Source organism: Schistocerca nitens, chromosome 4, assembly GCF_023898315.1.
Source record: "Schistocerca nitens isolate TAMUIC-IGC-003100 chromosome 4, iqSchNite1.1, whole genome shotgun sequence".
Lineage (NCBI taxonomy): Eukaryota > Metazoa > Arthropoda > Insecta > Orthoptera > Acrididae > Schistocerca > Schistocerca nitens.
The window spans coordinates 557249113-557271918 of record NC_064617.1 but is presented as its reverse complement, the minus strand read 5'-3'; the positions used below and the strand labels follow the sequence as shown (position 1 = coordinate 557271918).

At 42.6% G+C, this 22806-nt stretch overlaps 1 protein-coding gene across 1 annotated transcript in view; it reads right to left on the bottom strand.

Moving 5' to 3' along the window:
- Positions 1-2619: 2619 nt before the first annotated feature.
- Positions 2620-22806, bottom strand: part of LOC126252427 (neuropeptide Y receptor type 2-like) — a 251949-nt gene continuing 231762 nt past the window's right edge. Inside the window, exon 4 of the mRNA XM_049953318.1 lies at positions 2620-2822. Coding sequence (XP_049809275.1) covers positions 2620-2822 — 203 coding nt within the window. The remainder of the gene's footprint in view (positions 2823-22806) is intronic.

Below are 22806 nucleotides of genomic sequence, written 5' to 3'. Positions count from 1 at the left end.
CTTGAAACGGTGAAGAAGCTGAAGTAGATGTACGATGCAACAGTTTTGTAGAGACGAAGAAGCTTGCACAGGACGGAGCAGTGTGGGCAGCTGCACGAAATCCTTTTGGGATCTGAATGCCACAACAACAAAAATTATTTTGTTATGTCTTATAACTGATTTTTAAATGTAATTTTAAGGTAATGGCTTTGTATTATATCTCTTAACAATAAATTATGTCATTTTCGCGATTAGTGGTCAATGACCTATCAATGTTCTTGGACACATATTACCACGTATTTTGATCATATGATCTATATGTAACGTTTCTTTATGTTTCCTTGTATTTTGGCATGTGCACTAATGTACCACTTTTAATTTTGTCATTTTATGTAATTATGTAATTTTATGTAATTTATGACACGGCGCCACCATTTAACCCTTCTGTCACGTAGCGGCAATTTTATCTTTCGACCCTTGCTTTATGGGAACTCACTTAGTACGTCATCTCAAGTCACGTACACAAATGATAACGTTCTCACCCTTGAGCAACCTTTGCTCTTGGGTAGGTAGAAATGGACTGTATTTACACTTTTGGTTAATGTTGTTTAGTTATTACCATCTAAAAAGTTATTCTAATGTATTTTTGTATATCAATTCATTTGTTACGTTTCTATTTTAGAGTTCTGAAGATGGAAATAATCCCTATACGCGTCATGCATACTTCGTGATCAATAACGTCAGTCTTCACTTTCTGGTTGACCTCATTCTAAACATTTTGAACTTTAGTACAAAAATGACTACAATTACTTCTACATCAGGGCGCTCATAATAAATTGTGAAAGACGTGCTTACAAGTATATTTTAGATTAACCGAAGGAAGGAAACGGTTCTTACGTTGCTGTCCAATGACCGGGTCAGTTTTAAGTCTTTCAAATTCACTTTTTGAGTCCTTATTAAGTTACTCCATAGATTTCTGACATATTTTTTTAAAAAAAAAGCCTTTTTCCCAACAGTTCAACAATAATTACTACAGGGCAGTTAAGGAAGACTAGAAAATAAAAAAAAAACTGCTTTTAAATTTACCCGATACATGTTTCCTACTGTAATGACATGTAAATGAAGATGTAGTCACAGTGATGAAATCTATAATGTGAAAATAAGCTGCACAGAATGTAGTTTATTATAAAGATAAGGCATCTGTCATCATCGAGGCGTTATTTATTTAATGTTTAGGGGTTACTAAAGTATTAAGCCTAATACATAAGTCCAGTTCTTTATTAGTTCTGTAACAGTGAAAACTACTTTGCTGGATGGTTCATATGTAACAGTTTCATCACGTAATTACAACATTCTCTACTTCAAACAAAATAATCAGATACCCACACATTACACCTGTTGTATTTTAATGAATTTTTAATGTAGAACAAACGACGTACCCAAAAAAATTCCGAATAATTTTACAGAAAGTTACTCGATGTCTGAAGTTGTGCACAATTTTCATTCATCCATTTGTGCAGGATGTTTCCCATTCTTTGCGAAAAACCTCTGTGGGTGACGGATTACGTCATGGTGAACGACTTTAGTTAGGGACAAATTGTTCCCAACGACGCTTGACGTGTTTTAGTATCCCTCAGCCCTGGGGTTAGAGATTTCACCGAATAAGCGTAGTCTATTAACCAGGTGCACAGCATGAAATCTATGCCAGTAAATTGATGGAGTGATTCTCAACAAGAAAACTATAAGAAAGAGTTTGTCTGAGGGGAGAGAGTGATTTTAGAATCAAGAACTTCAGTTTTGCTACACCTACCACTTTTCACGCGGTATGAATCCATGACAGGCGTCACACATTGCATACAAAGGCTGCAGATTGCCTCCTTGCTGCCTCCTTTCTGGGGCGCAAACACTCTTGAACGATGACATTAGGCGTAAGCAAACATTTTGTCTCTAACACTAGTTGTTCCCCATGTGATGATTTATCACATCTACACGTTTGTAATAAATATTTTTTTAAAAGATGTACATTTTTAATCATGTAATGATTTATCACACCTACACGTTTGTAATAAATATTTTTTGAAAAGATGTACATTTTTAATAACAGCAGATTTAATACTATGAACAATTGGCACTTCCAATCTTGTGGATGTCTAAATGTTTATATGTGCTTGAGCGTGGTTATTGCTGTTTAATCAGGAATATCATTTTTGAGTCCGTATAGAAGGTTGTTTAATACACAAACTATTCTGTAGTCTCTGGCTGTTATTTGTCACATCAGAACTGTTGTCATCATGGGCGAGTCAGAGCAGCTGCTACTTTAATAATTAATATCACAGTACAACGTACATAGTAACAAGCATTAATCTTTGGTAACAAACGAACGTATACTGAAAACAGTTACATGAAAATGAAACAAAATTTTTAATTTAATAATTTTGATAACTACTGGATGCCAAATTTTTAGCTATCAATAATTTGTAATCTCTGTAGGGGCTTTAAGAAATGGTAAACCAAGTTGTAGCTTGCTTACGATTTCCTTTTACGTTTACGTGTTGTTCGCTCAGTGTAATGTTATCGTCACGAGTAGACACTCCATTAATTCTGAACAAGCTCTCATCTCACGTAACATACACGTTACCGTCACACCACCGTCTTACCCCTTTTGCATCTCGAAGGGAGCAGTTGCATGAACTCGTGTCGGATGTTGGAGTTCAGCCAGCCGTAGACGATAGGGTTGCTGACGGCTGACGTCATGGCGGTGATGTGGCAGGCTGCCAGGGCGAGGTACTGCGCTTCCGTTGTGGCCTCGGGAAACCCCAGGTCCATTACAATCTGGTACAGCCCTGCGAAACAAAACGTATGCGGCTGGCTGCATTACACTAATTGTGACTGGGGACAATATATGGGAGTCCGTACCATACATCCATGAAATCGTACACTAGTATAATTGCATCACCAGAAAAAAATAGAAAACAATAGAAAATTAACTATGCGTGTGCCGAACAGCAGGAAGGATACGTGATTAAAGTCGTGTACGTTTCGATAGTATAGAGGGTGAGAATTCAGAACATCAAGTTGCCACTTCTGATATCAACAGGAGCTCTAGCCCGCGTGGAATCGAATCGCACTGAGTCTGGATGACCGACAGGGCTACGTCGCCCCATACTACTCCTCCACTATGCTAATGATAATGGCTACCGAGTGTCAGTGTGCCAGTCTCTCAGCAAGCAACAACCAAGACTACAGTAGGACATGATGTGCATAGAGGTAGTTCAGGATTTAAAAAAAAGAAGCACTCTGTCTTCAGGCCGCAAGCGGCCCATTGCGACCATCCGACTGCCGTGTCATCCTCAGCGGAGGAAGCGGACAGGAGGGGCGCGTGGTCAGCACACCGCTTCTCCGGACGTTATGATGGTTTTCTTTGACCGGAGCCACTACTATTCGGTCAAGTAGCTCCTCCATAGGCATCACGAGGCTGAGTGCACCCCGAGAAATGGCAACAGTTCATGGCGGCCTGGATGGTCACCCATCCAAGTGCCGGCCCTCCTGACAGCGCTTAACTTCGGTGATCTGACGGCAACAGGTCCATCCACTGCGGCGAGTACGTTGCTAGCTCAGGATAGTATAGGAAAAATGCGGTCTTGCGTTTTGTTGAAGGATAACTTCACGGAGACGTCGATTATAGGGCTTAACCTCGGGGCTCAGCATGTCAGACACGTAACCTTACGTCAAAAGTACCCGTTATGTGAAGCTGAGGTGGTCGTATCAGATGCGCAATGGTCTGCAACACCATCACGAAAGGTACTGCACCAGTATGACAATGACGAATGCAATCTTATAGCCTCCAAACTCTGGTACATCCATCGTGATGCCGAACTAAGACTTGTCTGAAATGTCGGCGTTGTGTCACTCCTGTGCCCCGCGTTCTCGTTAGACGAACCATTGTCAGCAAACCTTCCTCTACTGCCGCGTTATGGAAGTTGTATCTACTGTCTTCTTGTTGACAGTCCGTGGTGCTCCAGTCGTCACTGTAGCATCCATACCTGTGTTTTTGAGTTTTCAGAAACACCAAGACCATGGGATGTGATCTCAATTAAATTTATTCCACCATTTAGGGACATGACACTACACAGATGGTTACCTTTGTTGACTTGTACATGCACCTTGACTCCGTAAATTCTGTAAGGAGTAGCGCCACAATTTGTTGCAGTGAGAGCCATCGGACGTGTGGAATGGAATCAAAGAGCACTTGAACATGCTGCTGGAGAATACTCTGCTACGCAGTTTTTAGGTGTGTCCACAAAGCATCAATTGTGGCTGCAAAAGAACCTTAACCTACAAATTCAGACTGACCATATCCCACACATTTTCAATGGGGAACTTGTTAGACGAACGCACAGGTGAGGGAAGCTGTGGTGCACAGGAGACCTTTCCTCGAAGGAGACCTGCATATTTCTCGCCACATGTGGCCAGACATTGTGCTACTGAAATATGGCATTTGGAACGGCATGCAGGAGGGGTAATGCCTCAGGCTATAAAACTGTCCTCATGTAGCCGTAGCTGTTCAGAGTTTTCTCAAGACTAACGCGGCCGGGGTACGTGTTATAAGCAATGGTGGCCCCATCCATCACACTTGGCATTTGTCCTCTATGCCACTCAACAATATAGTGTGCGCGATTACTTTCACCACGGCAGCGTGTAACGCGTATGCGGCCATCACTACAGGACAAGATAAAGTGGAACTCATCCGTAAACAATACATTTTGCTACACATCACGTCCTGTCGACTTCACGAGCCCATTTCCGTCTGCGGCGTCGGTGGGTTCTGGTCAGTAGAAGCCGACACAGTGGCATGCTTGCCACTAGTCCAGTCAGTTGAGGACACCGTCGAACCGTCGGCGGAGACATGTCCACAGCCATTGCAGCGCGTCGCCCAACACCATGGACGAAGCTGTTCTGTCCGTTATTGCCAAGCGGACGTGACGGCCATCATCTAGCGCTGTGGTCACTTTGTGTCGATCAATACACTGTCGGCGCTGTTACGGCCCTCTACTCTCCACTGGTCCCACATAAGGCTCACTGCTGATGCAGCGTGCCCTGTATGAGCCGTAGTGTCATGGAACGATAGACCAGCCTCCCGCAGAGCAAACCTCGGCCCCATTCGAACGCACTCTTTTGCCGATATTGCACCCTGTGACGCTGGCGAGGAACAGCGGCAACTGATTGTACGTTTACACTTCCTACGAGGGCGCCGCACCGCCTGAGCGTTGCGAAACACTCTCCTCTTCTGTCACACAAAAGGAGGTGCTGTTGGGCCTAACTGCATGCCCCCTCTCTGTCACTGAAATTACTTATTATGGTTTCGCTGTTCTACAAATTTTCTTTATCGTGGAGTGTTGTTGCAGACCATCTCTCCTGGGTTTTCACTTTTTACAAATGTTTACTTGTTGGATGTATTCCAGTATCTGTTTTCGACTAAAGTTTATGCCCTCTGCAGCTCTCTCTGTTACCATGGAGGTTATTCCCTCATGTCTTGACACAGGTCCTGTTATCCTGTTCCTTCTTCTTGTCAGTGGTTTCCATGTATTCTTTTCTTAACTGATTCTATGGAAAAGTCCTTATTCTTCATCTTGTCAGTCCACCAAATTTTCAACATACTTCTGTAGCACCTCATCTCAAATGGTTTGATTCTTTTCTGTTCCTGTTTTTCCACGGCCCATGTTTCACTGCCACACAATGTAGTGTTTATGATGTAAAAACTGAGAAATATTTTCCTTACATTAAGGCTTATTTTTGATACTATCACCCTTTTCTTGCCCAGGAAAGCCCTCTTCGTATGTGGTAGACTGCGTTTTAATATTATCCGTTTTTCCCTATTTCTTACTCCTACGTTTCTCAGGACATCGAACATCTTGCACTATTTTGCAATATCGGCCGTTTTTCTAGGTCGACGCGACAGATCAGATGGTTATTTTTTTTTTAGTCTTGTTTCCATTATCAAACACAACATCAGAGTCACTTCTCTGGTGGCTTTATCTTTCCTAAAGCCAAACTGATCGTCATCCAGCTGATCCCCAATTGTCTTTTCCGTTCTCCTGTCAGTAGTTTGGATGCATGAGCTGTTAAGTGGACTATGCAACTATTCTCTCAATTCTCGCAATTGTTGGCTCTTGCTATCTTAGGAACTGTGTGAATGATATTTTTCCGAAAGTCTGATGGTACATCGGCAGTCTCCCATATTTTGCACACGAACTTGAACGGTAATTCGATTGCCACTTCTCACAGTAATTTTATGAATTCCGATGGAGTGTTACTTATCCCTTCTACCTTTCATCTCAAAAAAGTCTTTCAATGCTCTTCTAAATTCGTACTCTAATATTGGATCCATTCTGGCTCTAATACTGGATCCCCTGTGTCTTCCTTATCACAAATAATCTCGTCAGAGAAGCCTTCCACCTCATAGAAGCCACCTATCCCCTCTCTCCTCTGCGGTTAACAGTGAAATTCCCGTTGCACACTTAATGTTACCATCTTTGCTTTCAGTATCAGCGACGGTTGTTCAAACTTTTCTCTATACTATGTTATTTCTTTTCTTCCGCCAGTCATTTCTTTTTCGATTTCTTCACATTCTCCCTGAGGTCATTCATCCTTGGCTTCCCTGTACTTTTTATTTATTTCATTCCTAATGGATTAATAGAGCTACATTCCTGTCTATACCTGAGCGTGTTTGTACTTCCTTCTTTCGTTAACACTTTAAGTACATCTTCTGTTATCCATGGCTTCTTCGTAGTCAGGGCCCTTACACCTATGTATTCCTTTCCAACTTCCGTGATTGCTTTCTTTAGAGATGTTCCTTCCTCTTCAACAGAACTGCCTACTGAGCTATTCATTATCACGGTATCCAAGGCCTCAAAAATTTGAAGCGTATGTCTTCATTCCTTAGTACTTCCATGTCACATTCCGTTGTGCATACATCCTTCCTGACCATTATGCTAAACTTCAGCCTACTCTTTATCATTAGCAAATTTTTATCTGAGTGTACATCTGCTCGAAGGGCGCCTTGCAATCGCATATTTTATTTCCGTGTCTCTGCCTAACCATGATGTAATCTAACTGAAATATCCCCGTATAATTCGGTCTGCTCCATGTATAGTTCCACCTCTTGTGAGTCTTGAACAGTATATTCGCTATTAAACTCTTAAACTCTGAAATTTACTGCAAAAATGAATTAATCCTTCTTCTTTCTCATTCCTACTGCCAAACACATATTTTCCCGTAACTTTTTTTGCCGTTCCTTCCCTTACAACGGAGTTCCAAACAACGACGTTTATTAGATTTTCATCTGTCATTGCATAATGAGATTTTCATCTGTCATTGCATAATGAATTTCCCGCTCAGTATCTTTGTACACTTTCTCGATCTCTTCATCATCTGCCTGCGACGTCGGCATATGTACCTGAACTATCATTGTCATTGGTTTGCTGTGGAGTCCGATGGGAACAACCCTGTCACTGAACTGTTCACAGTAACTCACTCTCGACCCTCTCCCCTATATTCCTATTCATAAGGAATGGTAATCCAAATGTGCCATTTTCTGACGCTCTTGATATTAGGTAAAAGAAACAATCACATTTCCCGACACAAGGTACGTGACGCCGCTACATGATGCGGCATGCTTTAGTGAACAAAACTGTGTCTTCCTTAGGGCATTGGTCGCTTGGGGACCCAGAGATCCAGCAACGCGTTAAGTACGGCCCCACCGAACGCATCGATGCCCTATTCGCTATACAGGCATTGGTTCTCGACCAACACCTTCAGCAATATCGGTAAACGATAATCCGCACTCAGGACAGACGCTCCTTCTGATTACATGAGGCACAACACTATCTTGGCGTTAGTCCGACTACTTTACGCTCTTGTGCTAAAGTCCTAACCATTTACATATACATTCATATAGTACACATCGTATCAAATTGACGTTTGGCGAATGCCGCTTCCTTGACGATGCAATTTTAATGGCTTGCAATGTAACTCTCGTTGGAAACAATGTATAGAGCTAGTCGCAACGCGAGGATCTCATCTTATGGAGAGAAGTACTTTAAGTAATTGTTGAGGGGGGTGTAATGTATTTGGATAAAAAAAAAATTAAAAATATTATTTTCTTAGCCTACAGAGTTTAATCTGTGTTGTGCTTAAATTTTATCGTCGTAGCAGAATTAGAAATTTCTTTATAATGTTAAAATGTTTAACTCTGTACTGACAGCGACTCCCTTCTTTTCCAAATTTGGGAATGTGCTGGCTTCATTGGAATTGTTGTGAGAGTTAAGGAATGAGGTAGGTTAGAAATTTTAAAAGGGGACATGGATAGGTTGAAGTAAGATACAGTGGGAATTAGTGAAGTTCAGTCGTAGAGGTAACAAGGCATCTGGTCAGGTGTATACAGGGTTATAAACACAAAATCAAATAGCGGTAATGCAGGAATAGGTTTGATAATGAATAAAATAATAATAGTGCGGGTAAGCTACTACCAATAGCACAGTGAACGCATTATTGTGCGCCAACATAGACACGAAGCCCACGCCTACCACAGTAATTCATATGCCAACTAGTTCCGCAAATGGTGAAGAGATTGATGAAATGTATGATGAGATAAGAGAAATTGCTCAGATAGTGAAGGGAGGCGAAAATGTAATATTCATGGGTACTGGCATTCGATACTAGGAAAAGGAAGAGAAATAAACGTAGCAGGTGAATATAGAATGGGAGTAAGGAATGAAAGAGGAAGCCGCCTGGTATAATTTTGCACAGAGCATAACTTAATCATAGATAACACTTGGGTCAAGAATCATGAGAGAGGGTTGTATACATGGCGAGGCGTGGAGATACTGGAAGGTTTCATATAGAAGAAACTGCAAAATGGTGGGAATTTAAGGAGAGGGGACCTGATGAACTGACAGAACCAGAGGTTGTAAAGAGTTTCAGGGAGAGCATTACGGAACGATTCACAAGAATTGCGGAAAGAAATACAGTAGAAAAAGAATGGGTAGCTATGAGAGATGAAATGGTGAAAGCAGCAGAGGATCAAATAGGTAAAAAGCCGAGGGCTAGTAGAAATCCTTGGGTAGCAGGAGATATATTGAATTTAATTGATGGAAAGAGAAAGTATAAAAATTCAGTAAATGGACCAGGTAAAAAGGAATACAAACGTCTAAAAAATGAGATAGACAGGAAGTTCAAAATGGCTAAGCAGGGATGGCTAGAGGAAAAATATAAGGATGTAGAGGCATTTATCACTAGGGGGAGCATAGATACTGCCCACAGAAAATTAAAGAGGCATTTGGAGGAAAGGCAACCACATGTATGAATATCAAGAGCTCAGATGGAAACCCAGTTCTAAGCAAAGAAGAGAAAGCAGAAATGTGGAAGGAATATGTAGAGGGTCTATACAAGGGCGATGTAATTGATGACAATATTACGGAAAACGAAGAGGATGTAGATGAAGACGGAATGGAAGATATGATACTGCGTGAAGAGTTTGACAGAGCAATGAAAGACTTAAGTCCAAACAAGGCCCCGGGAGTATGCAATATTCCATTAAAACTAGTGATAGCTTTTGGATAGCCAGCCCTGACAAAACTCTACCATTTGGTGAGAAAGACGTATGAGACAGGCGAAATACCCTCAGACGTCAAGAAGAAAACAATAATTCCAATCCCAAATAAAGCCCGTGTTGACAGGTGTGGAAAGAACAGAACTATCAGTTTAATAAGTCACGGGTGCAAAATACTAATACGAATTCTTTACAGACGAATGGAAAAACTAGTAAAAGCCGACCTCGGAGAAGATCAGTTTGGATTCCGTAGAAATGTTGGAACATGTGACGCAATACTGACTGACTCTACTACTTAGAAGATAGATTAAGAAAAGGCAAACCTACGTTTCTAGCATATGTAGACTTAGAGGAAGCTTTTGACAATGTTGACTGGAATAGTCTCTTTCAAATTCTGAAGGTGACAGGGTAAAATACAGGTGGCGAAAGGCTATTTACAATTTGTACAGACACCAGATGGCGTTATAAGAGTCAAGGAGCATGAAAGAGAATTTGTGGTTGGGAAGGGTGTGAGACAGGGCTGTAGCCTATCCCCGATGTTATTCAATCTGTATATTGAGCAAGCAGTAAAGGAAACGAAAGAAGAATTTGGATTAGGAATTAAAATCCATGGAGAAGAAATAAAAACTTTGAGGTTCGCCGATGACATTATAATTCTGTCAGAGACATCAAAAGACTTGGAGGAGCAGATGAACGAAATGGGCAGTTCTTGAAAGAATGATATAAGATGAACATCAACAAAAGCAAAACGGGGATAATGGAATGTAGTCGAATTAATTCGGGTGATGCTGAGGGAATTAGATTAGGAAATGAGACACTTAAGGTAGTAAAGGAGTTTTTCTATTTGGGAAGCAAACTAACTGAAGATGGTCGAAGTAGAGAGGATATCAAATGTGGACTGGGAATGACAAGGAAAGCGTTTCTGAAGAAAAATTTGTTAACGTCGAGTATAGATTTAAGTGTCCAGAAGTCGTTTCCGAAAGTATTCGTATGGAGTGTAGCCATGTATGGAAGCGAAACGTGGACGACAAATAGTTTGGGTAAGGTGAGAATAGAAGCTTTCGAAATGTGGTGCTACAGAAGAATGCTGAAGATTAGATGTGTAGATCACATAATTAATGAGGAGGTATTGAATAGAACAGGGAGAAGAGAAATTTGTGGCACAAAATGAATAGAAGAAGGGATCGGTTGGTAGGGCATGTTCTGAGGCATCAACCGATCACCAATTTAGTACTGGAGGGCGGCGTGGAGGGTAAAAAAATAGTAGGGGGAGACCAAGAGAGTAATACATTACGAAGATTCAGAAGGATGTAAGTTGCAGTAGGTACTGAGAGAAGAAGAACTTTGCACAGGATAGAGTAGCATGGAGAGCTACATCAAACCAGGCTCTGGACTGAAGACCACACTAACAACAAGGAAGGAGGTAAAAATTTTAACGTCCTTGGTGTAAAGGCTCTTTTCTTTCAATATCTCTGGCTGACACTGTATCTTTGCCAGACTAGTTTCGTGCATATGCTTAATTTACTGTTTTACAATACTGACACATGTTGGTTCGTAGCAGGTTGAATTAGCAAACCTTTACGTGGAAGTGAAGATATATGCATAACGGGTTATTTTATGGGATAGCTCTCAGGACAAACACAAAGAAATTAGAGGCAGTTAGGCTTGCTGTGTGGGCAATTTTATTCCACAATATGCCCACCGATCAAAAACCAATGCACAATCCGTGACTGAAACACGATTGTTGTAAGGACAACTGAAAAAATGAGATGTATTCACATAAACAATGATTACCAGACCCTATTATAAATACATTTAAGCACTTATCGCGGTTCCTTGCTAACCCTGATGTACTGAGGAAGTGTCTTCATGGGAAGACACAGAATGCAAATTAAAGCCTCAATAATTTAATTTTGATTAGATGCTCAAAAAGGGCATATTGTGGACTTGAAATACTGGAAGTAGATGTCAATGATGTAGTTTTATTTTGTAATGACGGAAATAATGGCAGAATGTCTCGAATAAAACTGGTATAGCTCAAGGAGCATACACAACAAAAGAATTTTACATAATTGATGAGAGCAGGGTTAAGGAAGGTGATAACTCAGTCTTACCAGCCAAAAAAAAATCATTATGGAGTTCTTAAAAATTGAGCTAGCCTTATTACACTGAAGAGCCAAAGAAACTGGTACACCTGTCTATTATCCCCGCGACCACGTAGAAGTGCAGCAAAACGACGTGGTATGGACTCGACTAAAGTCTGAAGTAGTGCTGGATCCTGCAGGGCAGTCTGTTAATCCGTAAGAATACAAGGGGGAGGAGATCTCTCCTGAACAGCATATTGCAAGGCATCCGAGATATTCTCAATAATGTTCACACCTGGGAACTTTGGTTGGCGGCGAAAGTGTTCATGGAGCCACTATGTAGCAATTCTGGACGTGTGGGGTGTTGCAGTGTCCTGCTGGAATTGTTCAAGTCCGTCGAATGCACAACGGACATAAATGGATGCAGGTGATCAGACAGGTCCTTATAAATGTGTCACCTGTCAGACGTATCAGGGATTTCACTTCACTTAAACTGCACGAGCCCCAAACAACTACAGAGCCTCCACCAGCTTGAACAGTCCCCTGCTGACATGCAAGGTCCATGGATTCTTAGAGGAGTTCTTCAGCCTTTTGATGTCACTCTTACAACTCGAAACCTGACACCATGAGTACTAACCCATGTAGAAGATACGGCAAGTGCATATGAGTAAGACAGCAGACCTTCTATGCCCAAAATACTTTCCTACTGCACTACAACTATACTAAACATTTTATATAGTCTAGAAATGGCGGAACCGCAATGAAAAAATCGTAGGTTTACAGTCTATGATAACATAAGAAAGCTCGTGGAACTATATGCAGACTGTAGCGGACCTCCCAACATAAGCACGAATGGTGCCAAGGAACAAAGGTACTATCAGAGGCCGGCCGGAGTGGCCGTGCGGTTCTAGGCGCTACAGTATGGAGCCAGGTGACCGCTACGGTCGCAGGTTCGAATCCTGCCTCGGGCATGGATGTGTGTGATGTCCTTAGGTTAGTTAGGTTTAATTAGTTCTAAGTTCTAGGCGACTGATGACCTCAGAAGTTGAGTCGCATAGTGCTCAGACCCATTTTTCTAACAGAGCTTCAAAAGTATGCAAATATTGCATTGCAGCGCCACTTTACTAGAGACACAGTAATAACCCTCAACAAAAGCCTACAACCAAAAATTATGTACGTATACTTAGGCATCATTGTCGATGAGCGATGAAATTTCATCGTTCATATGTAGATACTGGAAAGAGTTCTAAGAAGCTGATAAAGAAAGTCATACGCCTGACTCGTTGCAACTATATCACTGAGCTATTTAAGCTGGCATTATTTTTTACAACGTCACTTGTGGGTTTACTGCCTGTAACAACTAATGGTGCCTCATCATGAACGTATCTAACGTGTCGTTATATTTATAATGTCACTTGAGTTTACGGTCTGCTAGTGCCAACAGAAGTATGTAAATAAATAGGTGCTGGCTATGGCTCTGAGCACTATGGGACTCAACTGCTGAGGTCATTAGTCCCCTAGAACTTAGAACTAGTTAAACCTAACTAACCTAAGGACATCACAGACATCCATGCCCGAGGCAGGATTCGAACCTGCGACCGTAGCGGTCTTGCGGTTCCAGACTGCAGCGCCTTTAACCGCACGGCCACTTCGGCCGGCAATTAGGCGCTGTTGGCACCTTTGTCATTGCAAGGACTCTCGTCCCCATGTCCGAGGTCGTCAATACACGATTGTGCAGCGGTTATCGGTTCTGAGATGGTTGTTTCGAATTCTGGTGGTGAATATATTTCCATTTTCAGTACTGAGCCGGCAGGAGGAGGTAGGCTGGTAGCGTACCGTTCCTCGTCACCAGAGTCTTCACAGCGATTCGTGGAGTAAACGTTTATGGTGATCCGTCGTGAGCTTTGGCTGCCACAGGCCTCCTTGGTCTATTGGAGAGGAGTATGTTATGTGGACTAGTACTTATCCATTCTCTTCTCTCGTGAGAAGATTAGTGGAATATCTGATACGACATTTTTGAATAGCCAACTTAGCGGAAGAAGGATCAAAAGAGGGGAAAATGATGTTTGCAAAGACGAGAATTATAGACAGTGTAGGTTGTAGTAGAGCTGAAAGGATCTTCCAAGGCAGAGAAAGATGAATAGCCTTATGGAAACAGTTGAAAGGCAGACGATGTTAAAAACCCTGTGATATATTTAGAAACTTAAATAAAATTAGTACGAACTCTCAATCAAATCAAGAGATGTGCGACGTCGTATCACTGTACTACATGTTCATTTCTGTCCAGACACGCTTAAGGCTTGGTGGCTGCCTCAAAAAGATTTCGAGTCCTGCAAACTTCTTGTCGTCCACCCTTTCGCAAACCCTAGAACAACAAGCATTTCGCAGCTGATTGCTAAACTGTTCTACTACCAGCAACGTGCATTTCGCGCAAGGACTGCGAAGAGAAGGCAAGAAAAATTTGTTCTCGTACTGAGGCATGTAGACAGTTGTTTTTTCTCAGTCAATTTACAAGCGCAATAGGAAAGGAATGGCTGGAAATAGTACATGGTACCATCCGCGTACACCATACGGTAACTTGTGGAGTTGGAATGTACATGTAGAAAAAAAAGACGTATTTGTAAATGCAGATCCGAAGTGCTTCCAGTCGACTTGACACCCTCTAGCTAACAGGCGCTTCACCTTTAATGCAGTCGCAGACTGATGAATTAAGACAATAGGGTGAAATGACAAAAGTAGTGCGAAATCGTAAACTCTCTGAGACAAACATTGTTATGATGCTGAAGAAGCGGACATACCTATAACTCTCTCGTTGACTTCAAATGGTTCAAATGGCTCTGAGCACAATGCGACTTAACTTCTGAGGTCATCAGTCGCCTAAAACGTAGAACTAATTAAACCTAACTAACCTAAGGACATCACACACATCCATGCCCGAGGCAGGATTCGAACCTGCGACCGTAGCGGGTGCTCGGTTCCAGACTGTAGCGCCCCGAACGGCACGGCCACTCTGGCCGGCTCGTTTACTTCCAACAGCCTTGATTTATGAAACATAAAACTGTCAAGAGAGTTGAGGTACTCCTCGATATGGCACATTCTCTCATCCAATACGAAAAAAAAGAAGTGCTTGACGATTACCCTCCAGAGCACAGCATCTGAGAATTACATCTGCTTGTGGGCTGGGTTGGGGTTGATTTGAGGGAGGAGACCAAACTGCGACGACATCGGTCTCATCGGATTGGGGAAGGATGCGGAAGGAAGTCGGTCGTGCCCTTTCAAAGGAACCATCCCGGAATTTGCCTGAAACAATTTAGAAAAATCACGGGAAACCTAAATTAGGATGGCCGGAGGCGGGATTGAACTGTGGTCCTCCCGAAAGCAAATCCAGTGTGCTATCCACTGCGCCACCTCGCTCGGTCATCTGGTTATGCCTGGTGTCGGGACATCTATGAATTTTGAAAACTGTTCCCACTTTGATGTATCAGTAATGTCTGCTTTTAATCTGGAATGGTAGAGTTGGTGAAGTTGTGGTCTATTATAGTGACATGTCTCGATGCCAGGAATGCGTACTCAATCACCAAGTAGCTGATTTATTATTATACCTGGTCGGGATCATCATCATATAATCAGTCATTTGACAATTTGACATATAATGTTGGATAAAGGCTTCTTCTACACATTTCAAAGCAATTATGCTTCTCTTATTCTGTGTTGGTTCATAAATGTGCTCTCTCACTCTTTATTTTGCCTGATTTCTTCTTTTAGCTTCCCGTAAAGCTGTTGTCTTTCCGTATGCGAGAGACTAGTCACACGAAAACTGACCAGATGGTTTGCCTTATTGCTTCAACTGTACTGAAATCAGTCTAATTGACCGCCTGCTTAATAGCTTTCTTGTCCGTCTTTGGAACGAAATGCCACATTGAGATTGCGTATTAGGGATCCGACAGTTTTTGGTAGGTTTTTGGAGTTACGTGGCAATAGAAGTCTACAAACATGTCACGTAATTCGCGTAAATCATGGGCCTGTGATTTGCGCACCCGGTGGTGGCACCCGGTAGCAACCCAGATTCACATCAGGCGTATCTGGTAGCCGACACATCAACGTCAGTTGACTGTAACACTCCTAAAACCACTGTAGCATGGCTCCGGCTCCGAGACACGGACAGTTATACTGTTGAATGATGATATCGCCTCCGGGAAAGACATTATTCATGAAAGGATGCAGGTGGTTCGCAGCTGTCAGCCTGCCTTCAATTACTACCGCAGGTCCAGTGCAAGCACAGGACAATGTCTCCCACACCATAATACTGCTCTTACCGGTATGCGTCTGTGGCCCGCTGCATGTTTCGAACCGCCTTCTACCTCGATGAAGGCGTTTGTCGAGACGCCCATTGGCCTACTGGAGCAAGGCACGAAGAGGTAACACGCTTCCATTGGTCGGAGGTCGGATCCCGATGGTCCGGTGCCCACTACAGGCGTAAATGACGATGTCGTTGTGCCAAAATGTGAGCACGTAGTGGTGGTCCGCTGCGGAGCTCCATGTTTAAGAATGAACGATGAACGACGCAACACTTGTGCTTTCACCAATATCGTGCTCTTTTGGCAGAGACGCCATTGATCACCATCTATCCTACATCACACAGCAGACGAGCCTCCATTCCCCACGTTCTGTGAAGAGTCGTGGACGACCAACCATTTTGCGCCTAGTGGTAGTTTCACTGTCCTTCTACTTATTCCCGTAGATGCACACGACATAGTACGTGAAGATTCGACCAGTTTCGCCGTTTCTGGGATACTCGTTCATAGGCTCTGCGTTATAATAAGCTGCCCTTCGTCGATGTTTCTTATCCCAATGGGTTTCCCCATTTGCAGCTCATACCTTCGCTAGGGAGATCCCCCATCCGTATCTGCTACCCTTACACACTTTTGTTACTGCTTCACGTGGCCCAGCACCACTGAGCGGCATTCAACGTCGCGGTGGGCAGTAGTCATAATGTTTGGACTTACCTGTGTATGCTCTAAATAATAGACTACTTTCAAGACAACTTCCCAAATCTCGGCCAAGTAATATGAACGCGAAACGGGCTGATTCAGTTCATTAATTTTGTTGTGACACTTTCTAACGTTCATGGACTGCTCCCAGCTGTAAGACGGAAGTTGTATAATGATGTAGTAGGATATTCTCTGTCGCTCTCTCTCTCACTCTCTCTCTCTCTCTTGGAGTAATACCAAAATCGCGACATTTTCACAGAACTTGGGCAGCTGCCGTGTGTGATATGTTCACAGATAGAAAGATCACATATCAGTGTGTTAGTTTTATTCAACGAGTGTAACATTTATAAAGATAATAGCACGGTTTATTAGTGTATCATATAGTGTAACAGCCGACAAGTGTGTGGGTAATGGTATGACACATTGCCCAATGTGACTTATTTTTTGGAAATATGTCGGTCCAACCTTATAGACCTCTTTGCTATTGAGGATATATGGGTTTCCTGCTAGTTGTCATACTCGTGATATGTTAAACCAGGCCGAAGTACGATGAAAGTGAAATTAGGCTTCAAGTTGTAATGTTTTGCCTTTATCATATAGCCTTTCTACATTCAATAATTGCTGACGACAGCTGCACATCGGGACTTTATTGAATACCATCGTTCATCTGAAGTAATAGATAGTAAAACGAAATTACGCGTTGTTCTGTACAATGATATACCATTGGTTTTATCATCATATAAGGTTTTATGGTTTAAAGGAAGATTAAAAATATAACTGCATAACTTGGTACTAATTTTGCCGTTGAAATAGTGCTTCCAGTATTCGACAATATCTCCACCTTGCATCTCACATATTCCAACACTGATAACTGTATTCCAGTGTTGGTATACTAACTACTTAACACAACAGAATTTGCGTTGACGTCTCGTCTTGTGCGATGTTGGATTCGGCGTTGATTTCACGATTCGGGAAGTAAAGCTGATGTTTCATGATTTACGGTGCACTTCCAATTTTCAGAGCTGAATACCAATTATAAAGAGGGGTATCAAGGCAAAGGGACCATTCTACGAAACGAAAAACAGCTGGTCATGCGCAATGGGAAGTCTTTCCCTAGAGAATTTGGTTCAAATCCACATTCGGCCATCCAGATCTAGGTGTTGAGTGACTTCCCCAAACTGCTTAATGAAAATAGGCCAGGACGGCCCTACTGAAAAGACTCGGCCGATTTCCTTCCCCGTCCGTTCCGAATCCGAGATTGTGCTCCGTCTCTAATGTAGTCGACATCAAGCAGTAGCCTTCCTTCCTTCCCTCCCAATATTGGATAGGCCGTGCCCGGCACCGTCGTCCTGCACGAATGGGTACAAAAAACAAGCATTAAGTGCTGGAAGGGCCCCTCCAACTGTTTATAAACAGCATTTACTTTGAGCTGACACTGACACAGCCAATAGGTAACAAGCTACAGTTCCTACGAACTGTGAGTGATTGGCAGGCCATGTATGCCAATAATGAATACAGCGCTGTAATCAGTGTATGAGACAGAGCTGAACCCTAAGACAGTAGTTGAAGGTTGAGGCCGTGTAGCATTATTCCTATACAAGTCAAAATCATAGCTAACTGAAACCACTGACTTCTTTTATGGCGTAGCGTTACCGCTAAGACTTTGTTAAACAGTATTTATGTAGTATTTTGTTTTGGCTTTAGTGGTTAATCAAATTTCAGAGCTTTGACTTTATTGGGAAGGTGAAAGCATTCGATGTAGTATATCCTTACCAATGAACATAGCACCTCAGAATGTCAGCTAAACAGTTAAGATGCTTACAAAAACTTTCAACATTAAGTCAGATAATTTTGGTTGATCATTTATACTGCATACTTACCCTATAAAGCATCGAAAACTCATAAATTAAATATTTCGTATTCCATCCTCCACGAAGACGTTCTTCACAGTTTGTCTTATATTGTTAAGCACGAATGTGGTACTTTTATAACGGTCTCGAAGTAACTTACATTATGTACTCTTCACGATCATTCCTCTGAATCCAAAAGTGGTGTACCTTACGCCTCTTAGACGTGCTGTATTTTCGCCCAGCTTATGTTGATTTTTGTAAGAATATAAGTTACATCCTCGACTCCTTTTTCTTCCTCGATACATTTGTCTTTGTCTCTGTTCTGCGTTGTATCCATGTGATTCGCAGCAGGACTCTTCTTTCAACTCATCTACGATCCCCCCTCCCCCCCAATTGTGACGTTACTCGGAGCCAAATTGTCCACTCCACTGCTTCTCTCAGTGATTAGACAGATTAATTTTAGCTGATGTGACGTACGTGACAGACTAAGTTCCAGACAACTGCCGTTTATTTCCGTTGTACACTGCCGAAAAAAGAAATAGTACACACTTTTAGAGGTTTCCTATGCACTCAAGTTCTGTTGTTGCAACAGTGCATATCGAGTATATGAAATGCTTACATTTACAGATTAATAGCTGAAGCGGTTCTGAGGTACCAGGTAACAATCCATTCTAAAACATATATCTCAGTACGTAGTGTAGCCTCCGCAGCCGCCAACTCTGGCACCTAGACGATTGGACAGATGCCAAGTACTGTCCTGGGACGTGTTCTTCGACACATCCTCTACTTGTTCACGTAGTACTGTAAGAGTTGTTTACTGATGAATCTCACGACTCACATCTCGTCCCATCTTTTCCCACACGGATTGGACACTAGCCTGGAGACTGTGCTGACCACGTAAGTTGCTGCACATATTGCAGGGCATAGTGAGTTCCACCGGCAATGGAAGAGCGAGCATTATCCTGTTGGAACAGAAGATCACGTTTCTGTTGCAAGAATGGAAAAGGAACGGGTATAACAACATTCAGCATGTACTGAGCGCTTCTTAGCGTCCCCTCCGGAAACACCACAGGTGAACGACAATTGCAGCTTATCGCACCCTAGGAAGAACGCACTCTACGAGACGGCCCTCATGTGGTCTATGTCGTATGTGCGAACGATCATCACTTTCGCGTAGACGGAATCTGCTTTCATCGTTTAAGACAACAGCGCGTCATCCCATCTTTCAATTGATCCTCTGACGGCAACAGTTGAGCCGTGGAAGTTGTAAGGGGTCCGCAGGCCCTTACTATTAAAATTTGCGCTCACACAGGTCGACAGGGCAAATATCGAGTAGTGTGTGCAGGACGCGCGAGCCAGAGGGGATTCCCCGGAGTGCCGAGTGGACGGCTTGGGTAGATTCCCGCGAGGCGGGAATAACTGGGCGGAGAGCAGTGCGAAGTGAGTAGCGTGGAGGATGCCGTGAGGGTGTGTTAGGTTCCCGCGAGGCGGGCATAGCTGTGCAAAAGCCAGCAGAAATTAATACAAATTACCGGCAAAGGGAGTGGCCAACGCCGTGGTTTAACCCCTCTGTATCAATATTATGCGGGAAAGTGAGAAAGTTTTATTATAAAGTGATTTCAGTGAGATTGAGTGCCGCTGTTATACTTCCGCGTCTACCGCGCCGGCATTAATTGGATTACAGTGATTGGATATTGCGTGTGAAGATTAACGATAATTATAGAGACCTGTGATGAGATTAGCCGTCATTAACAGTGTATTGACGAGGGCAGTGGCTGTCTCCTTATTTTTGTGCTTTGCTAAGAATATAGGTTTTGTTCATGAAACTGTGTTTGCTGTCCTCATTACCACCAAACCATACTTATTACCATATTTGTGAGGACAGTACGGAATGTAACACCTCCTGAGCAGTTCAATCCAATTGCTAGCCCATTAGGTACACGGTCACATTAATTAATTATCTAATTTTGGGCTGCTACTTAGGTCCGCGAACGAGCGGATAGATAAAATATATAAAAGGACGTGTTACACGTTGGCTTACCGTTGACAGGACTCGGACTAATGCAATTTTCGAACGCCGTGTTACACCGTTGGCGAGCCGTGAAAGGACAACTGCAATTTTCGGACGAATAGTGTTACTACACAGTTGGCTTATCGTGAAAAGAACAAGTGCAATTTTCGGACGAGAAAACAAAATTTTCAATGTGGAATCGGGACAGTGCATGAATGTTAAAATCGCGATAAGGAACAGTGTAATTTTTGAACAATACGAAGTAATAATATCGCAAGATTGTGACTAAACTGTTTTGCGGGCTATATTAAACGGTGTTGCAAAGTACAAATGCGAAAATCCGCGCGAAAAACTGTGAAAAGTGGACATAAAAAAAAGAGACACGTGTGAACAATAAAATAGTGAGACGAGCCAAGATTTCGTCACAAAAGTTGTTAGAAAGGTGTTTAATGATAACATGTTGACCGAAATTGCGCTTTGAACAGTGAAAATCGGACGGTTTCGTGTGGACCCATAAACTGGTATGCTGACGATAACGTATTGTGGCGACGCAAGTAGTGAGTGACGTCACGCAGAGCCACGTAGCAGTTGCACCAAAGAACTTCGACCCGCGAGGTGATTCCACACGACATCCTACTACAGAGCGACGCAACTTCGAGACAGCGAGCGCAGTCCCGGCATCTAGCGGCCGAACTACAAACTACGCCCGCCTGCAGCGCTACGGAGCGGCCGACGGGGAACTACGTCGCCTTGCAGCTGACCAACTTCACGCGAGCTACAGCGGCAGCCCGGCCACACCCATCTGAAACGTCAAAACATCGCGACTCGCGGTAACGTCGGTTGGTGAGTGGAGCCGACGGGTTAACCTAACAGTAAATTGCAGTGTGCAGTCTTCGTGATAAATAAACAGTTTTAACTGATATTCACGTTAGGGAAAATGCTAAATTGTAGTAATTTCAGAAAAGTTGCGAAACATATTTTGAAGTCTAGCATGCTTATTGGTGCACACTGCATTGTATAAATGATAATGATTTTGATGAATTTGCGTTTATAGATGTTGTGAATGTTGTGATTATCTTGTTTAAAATATATTTTGCATAAATTGTGTATGTGAAAATTGTTCTTGAAGTATTAGGTTTTTGAGAGCTGTTATGATTAATACTCATGCATGTGATATCATTTTGGGAACTAAATGAAAGGGTTACAGGTACTGTTTGAGTAGGTTTATGGTAATTAGGAGTGTTTTGAATTATTGGAGGTTGTTTTGTAATACTTGCCTGGGCATTAAAAATAAACCAAAAATGTCTTTTGAAGATAGGCAGGTCTGTGAGGCAGTAGTTGAAAGAAAAGGGGTAGCACAGAGAGACAGGGATGATTCAGGAATCAGTGATTGTGGATTGTCATTAGGAAGCCCAGCAGCACATTCAACTAGTTATCCTGAGACACTGGAACAAGCGATGAGAGCTAGGCCAGTTTCAGAGGATGCAGATATGCGATCGATGTTGGCGGCCTTGCTAAAAGAAAGTAGAGAGAGGGAAGAAAGGTTACAAGAATCATTAGTAAAGAGTTCACAAGAAACAAGAGAATCGTTAGAGAAGCGTTTACAAGAAACTAATGCATCGTTAGAGAGGAATTCGCGAGAAACGAGAGAATCAGTAGAAAAAAGTATACAAGAAAATAACGCGTCGTTAGAGAAGCGTTTACAGGAAACTATAGCCCAAGAAATCCAAACGTCACAAATGAAAATAGAATATAATCTGAAGAAGGAAATACAGGAGCTACAAGAACAGTGGAAAATGGATATCAACGAAAGAGAGAATAAGCTGCAGAAAAATATAGACCAGGTCCAGGGGGACGTGGAGAAGACGGAAGGAAAGCTAACAGAGAAGATAGAAGAAGATGCTGAAGAAAATAGAACCGAATTGGGAGAAAAGATCACCGAAGTGACGCAGATGCAGAAACAATGCGTGGTTGAGGGGATAGGAGAGAAGCAAAACCAATTGGCAATCAATCCGAGAAATGCTGTAGCCATGCAGCGAGAAGATTACCAGAGGGGTGTAATCGAAGGTGAGGACTTCACTTGTGGAATCAAGAGGAAGAAAGGGACTACGGATAATGGTCAGTTCGGAGGAGAATTATTGAAGAAATGCTGGCCCAAGAGTCGTCAATGTGCAGCACTTGAGGACCCACTACGATGCAGACCACTTAGTAATTGGAAGGGAACGTCGGAAGAATTTGCCAAACATTTGTGGAAATGGAACGAGGCTTTGGAACAACCCCT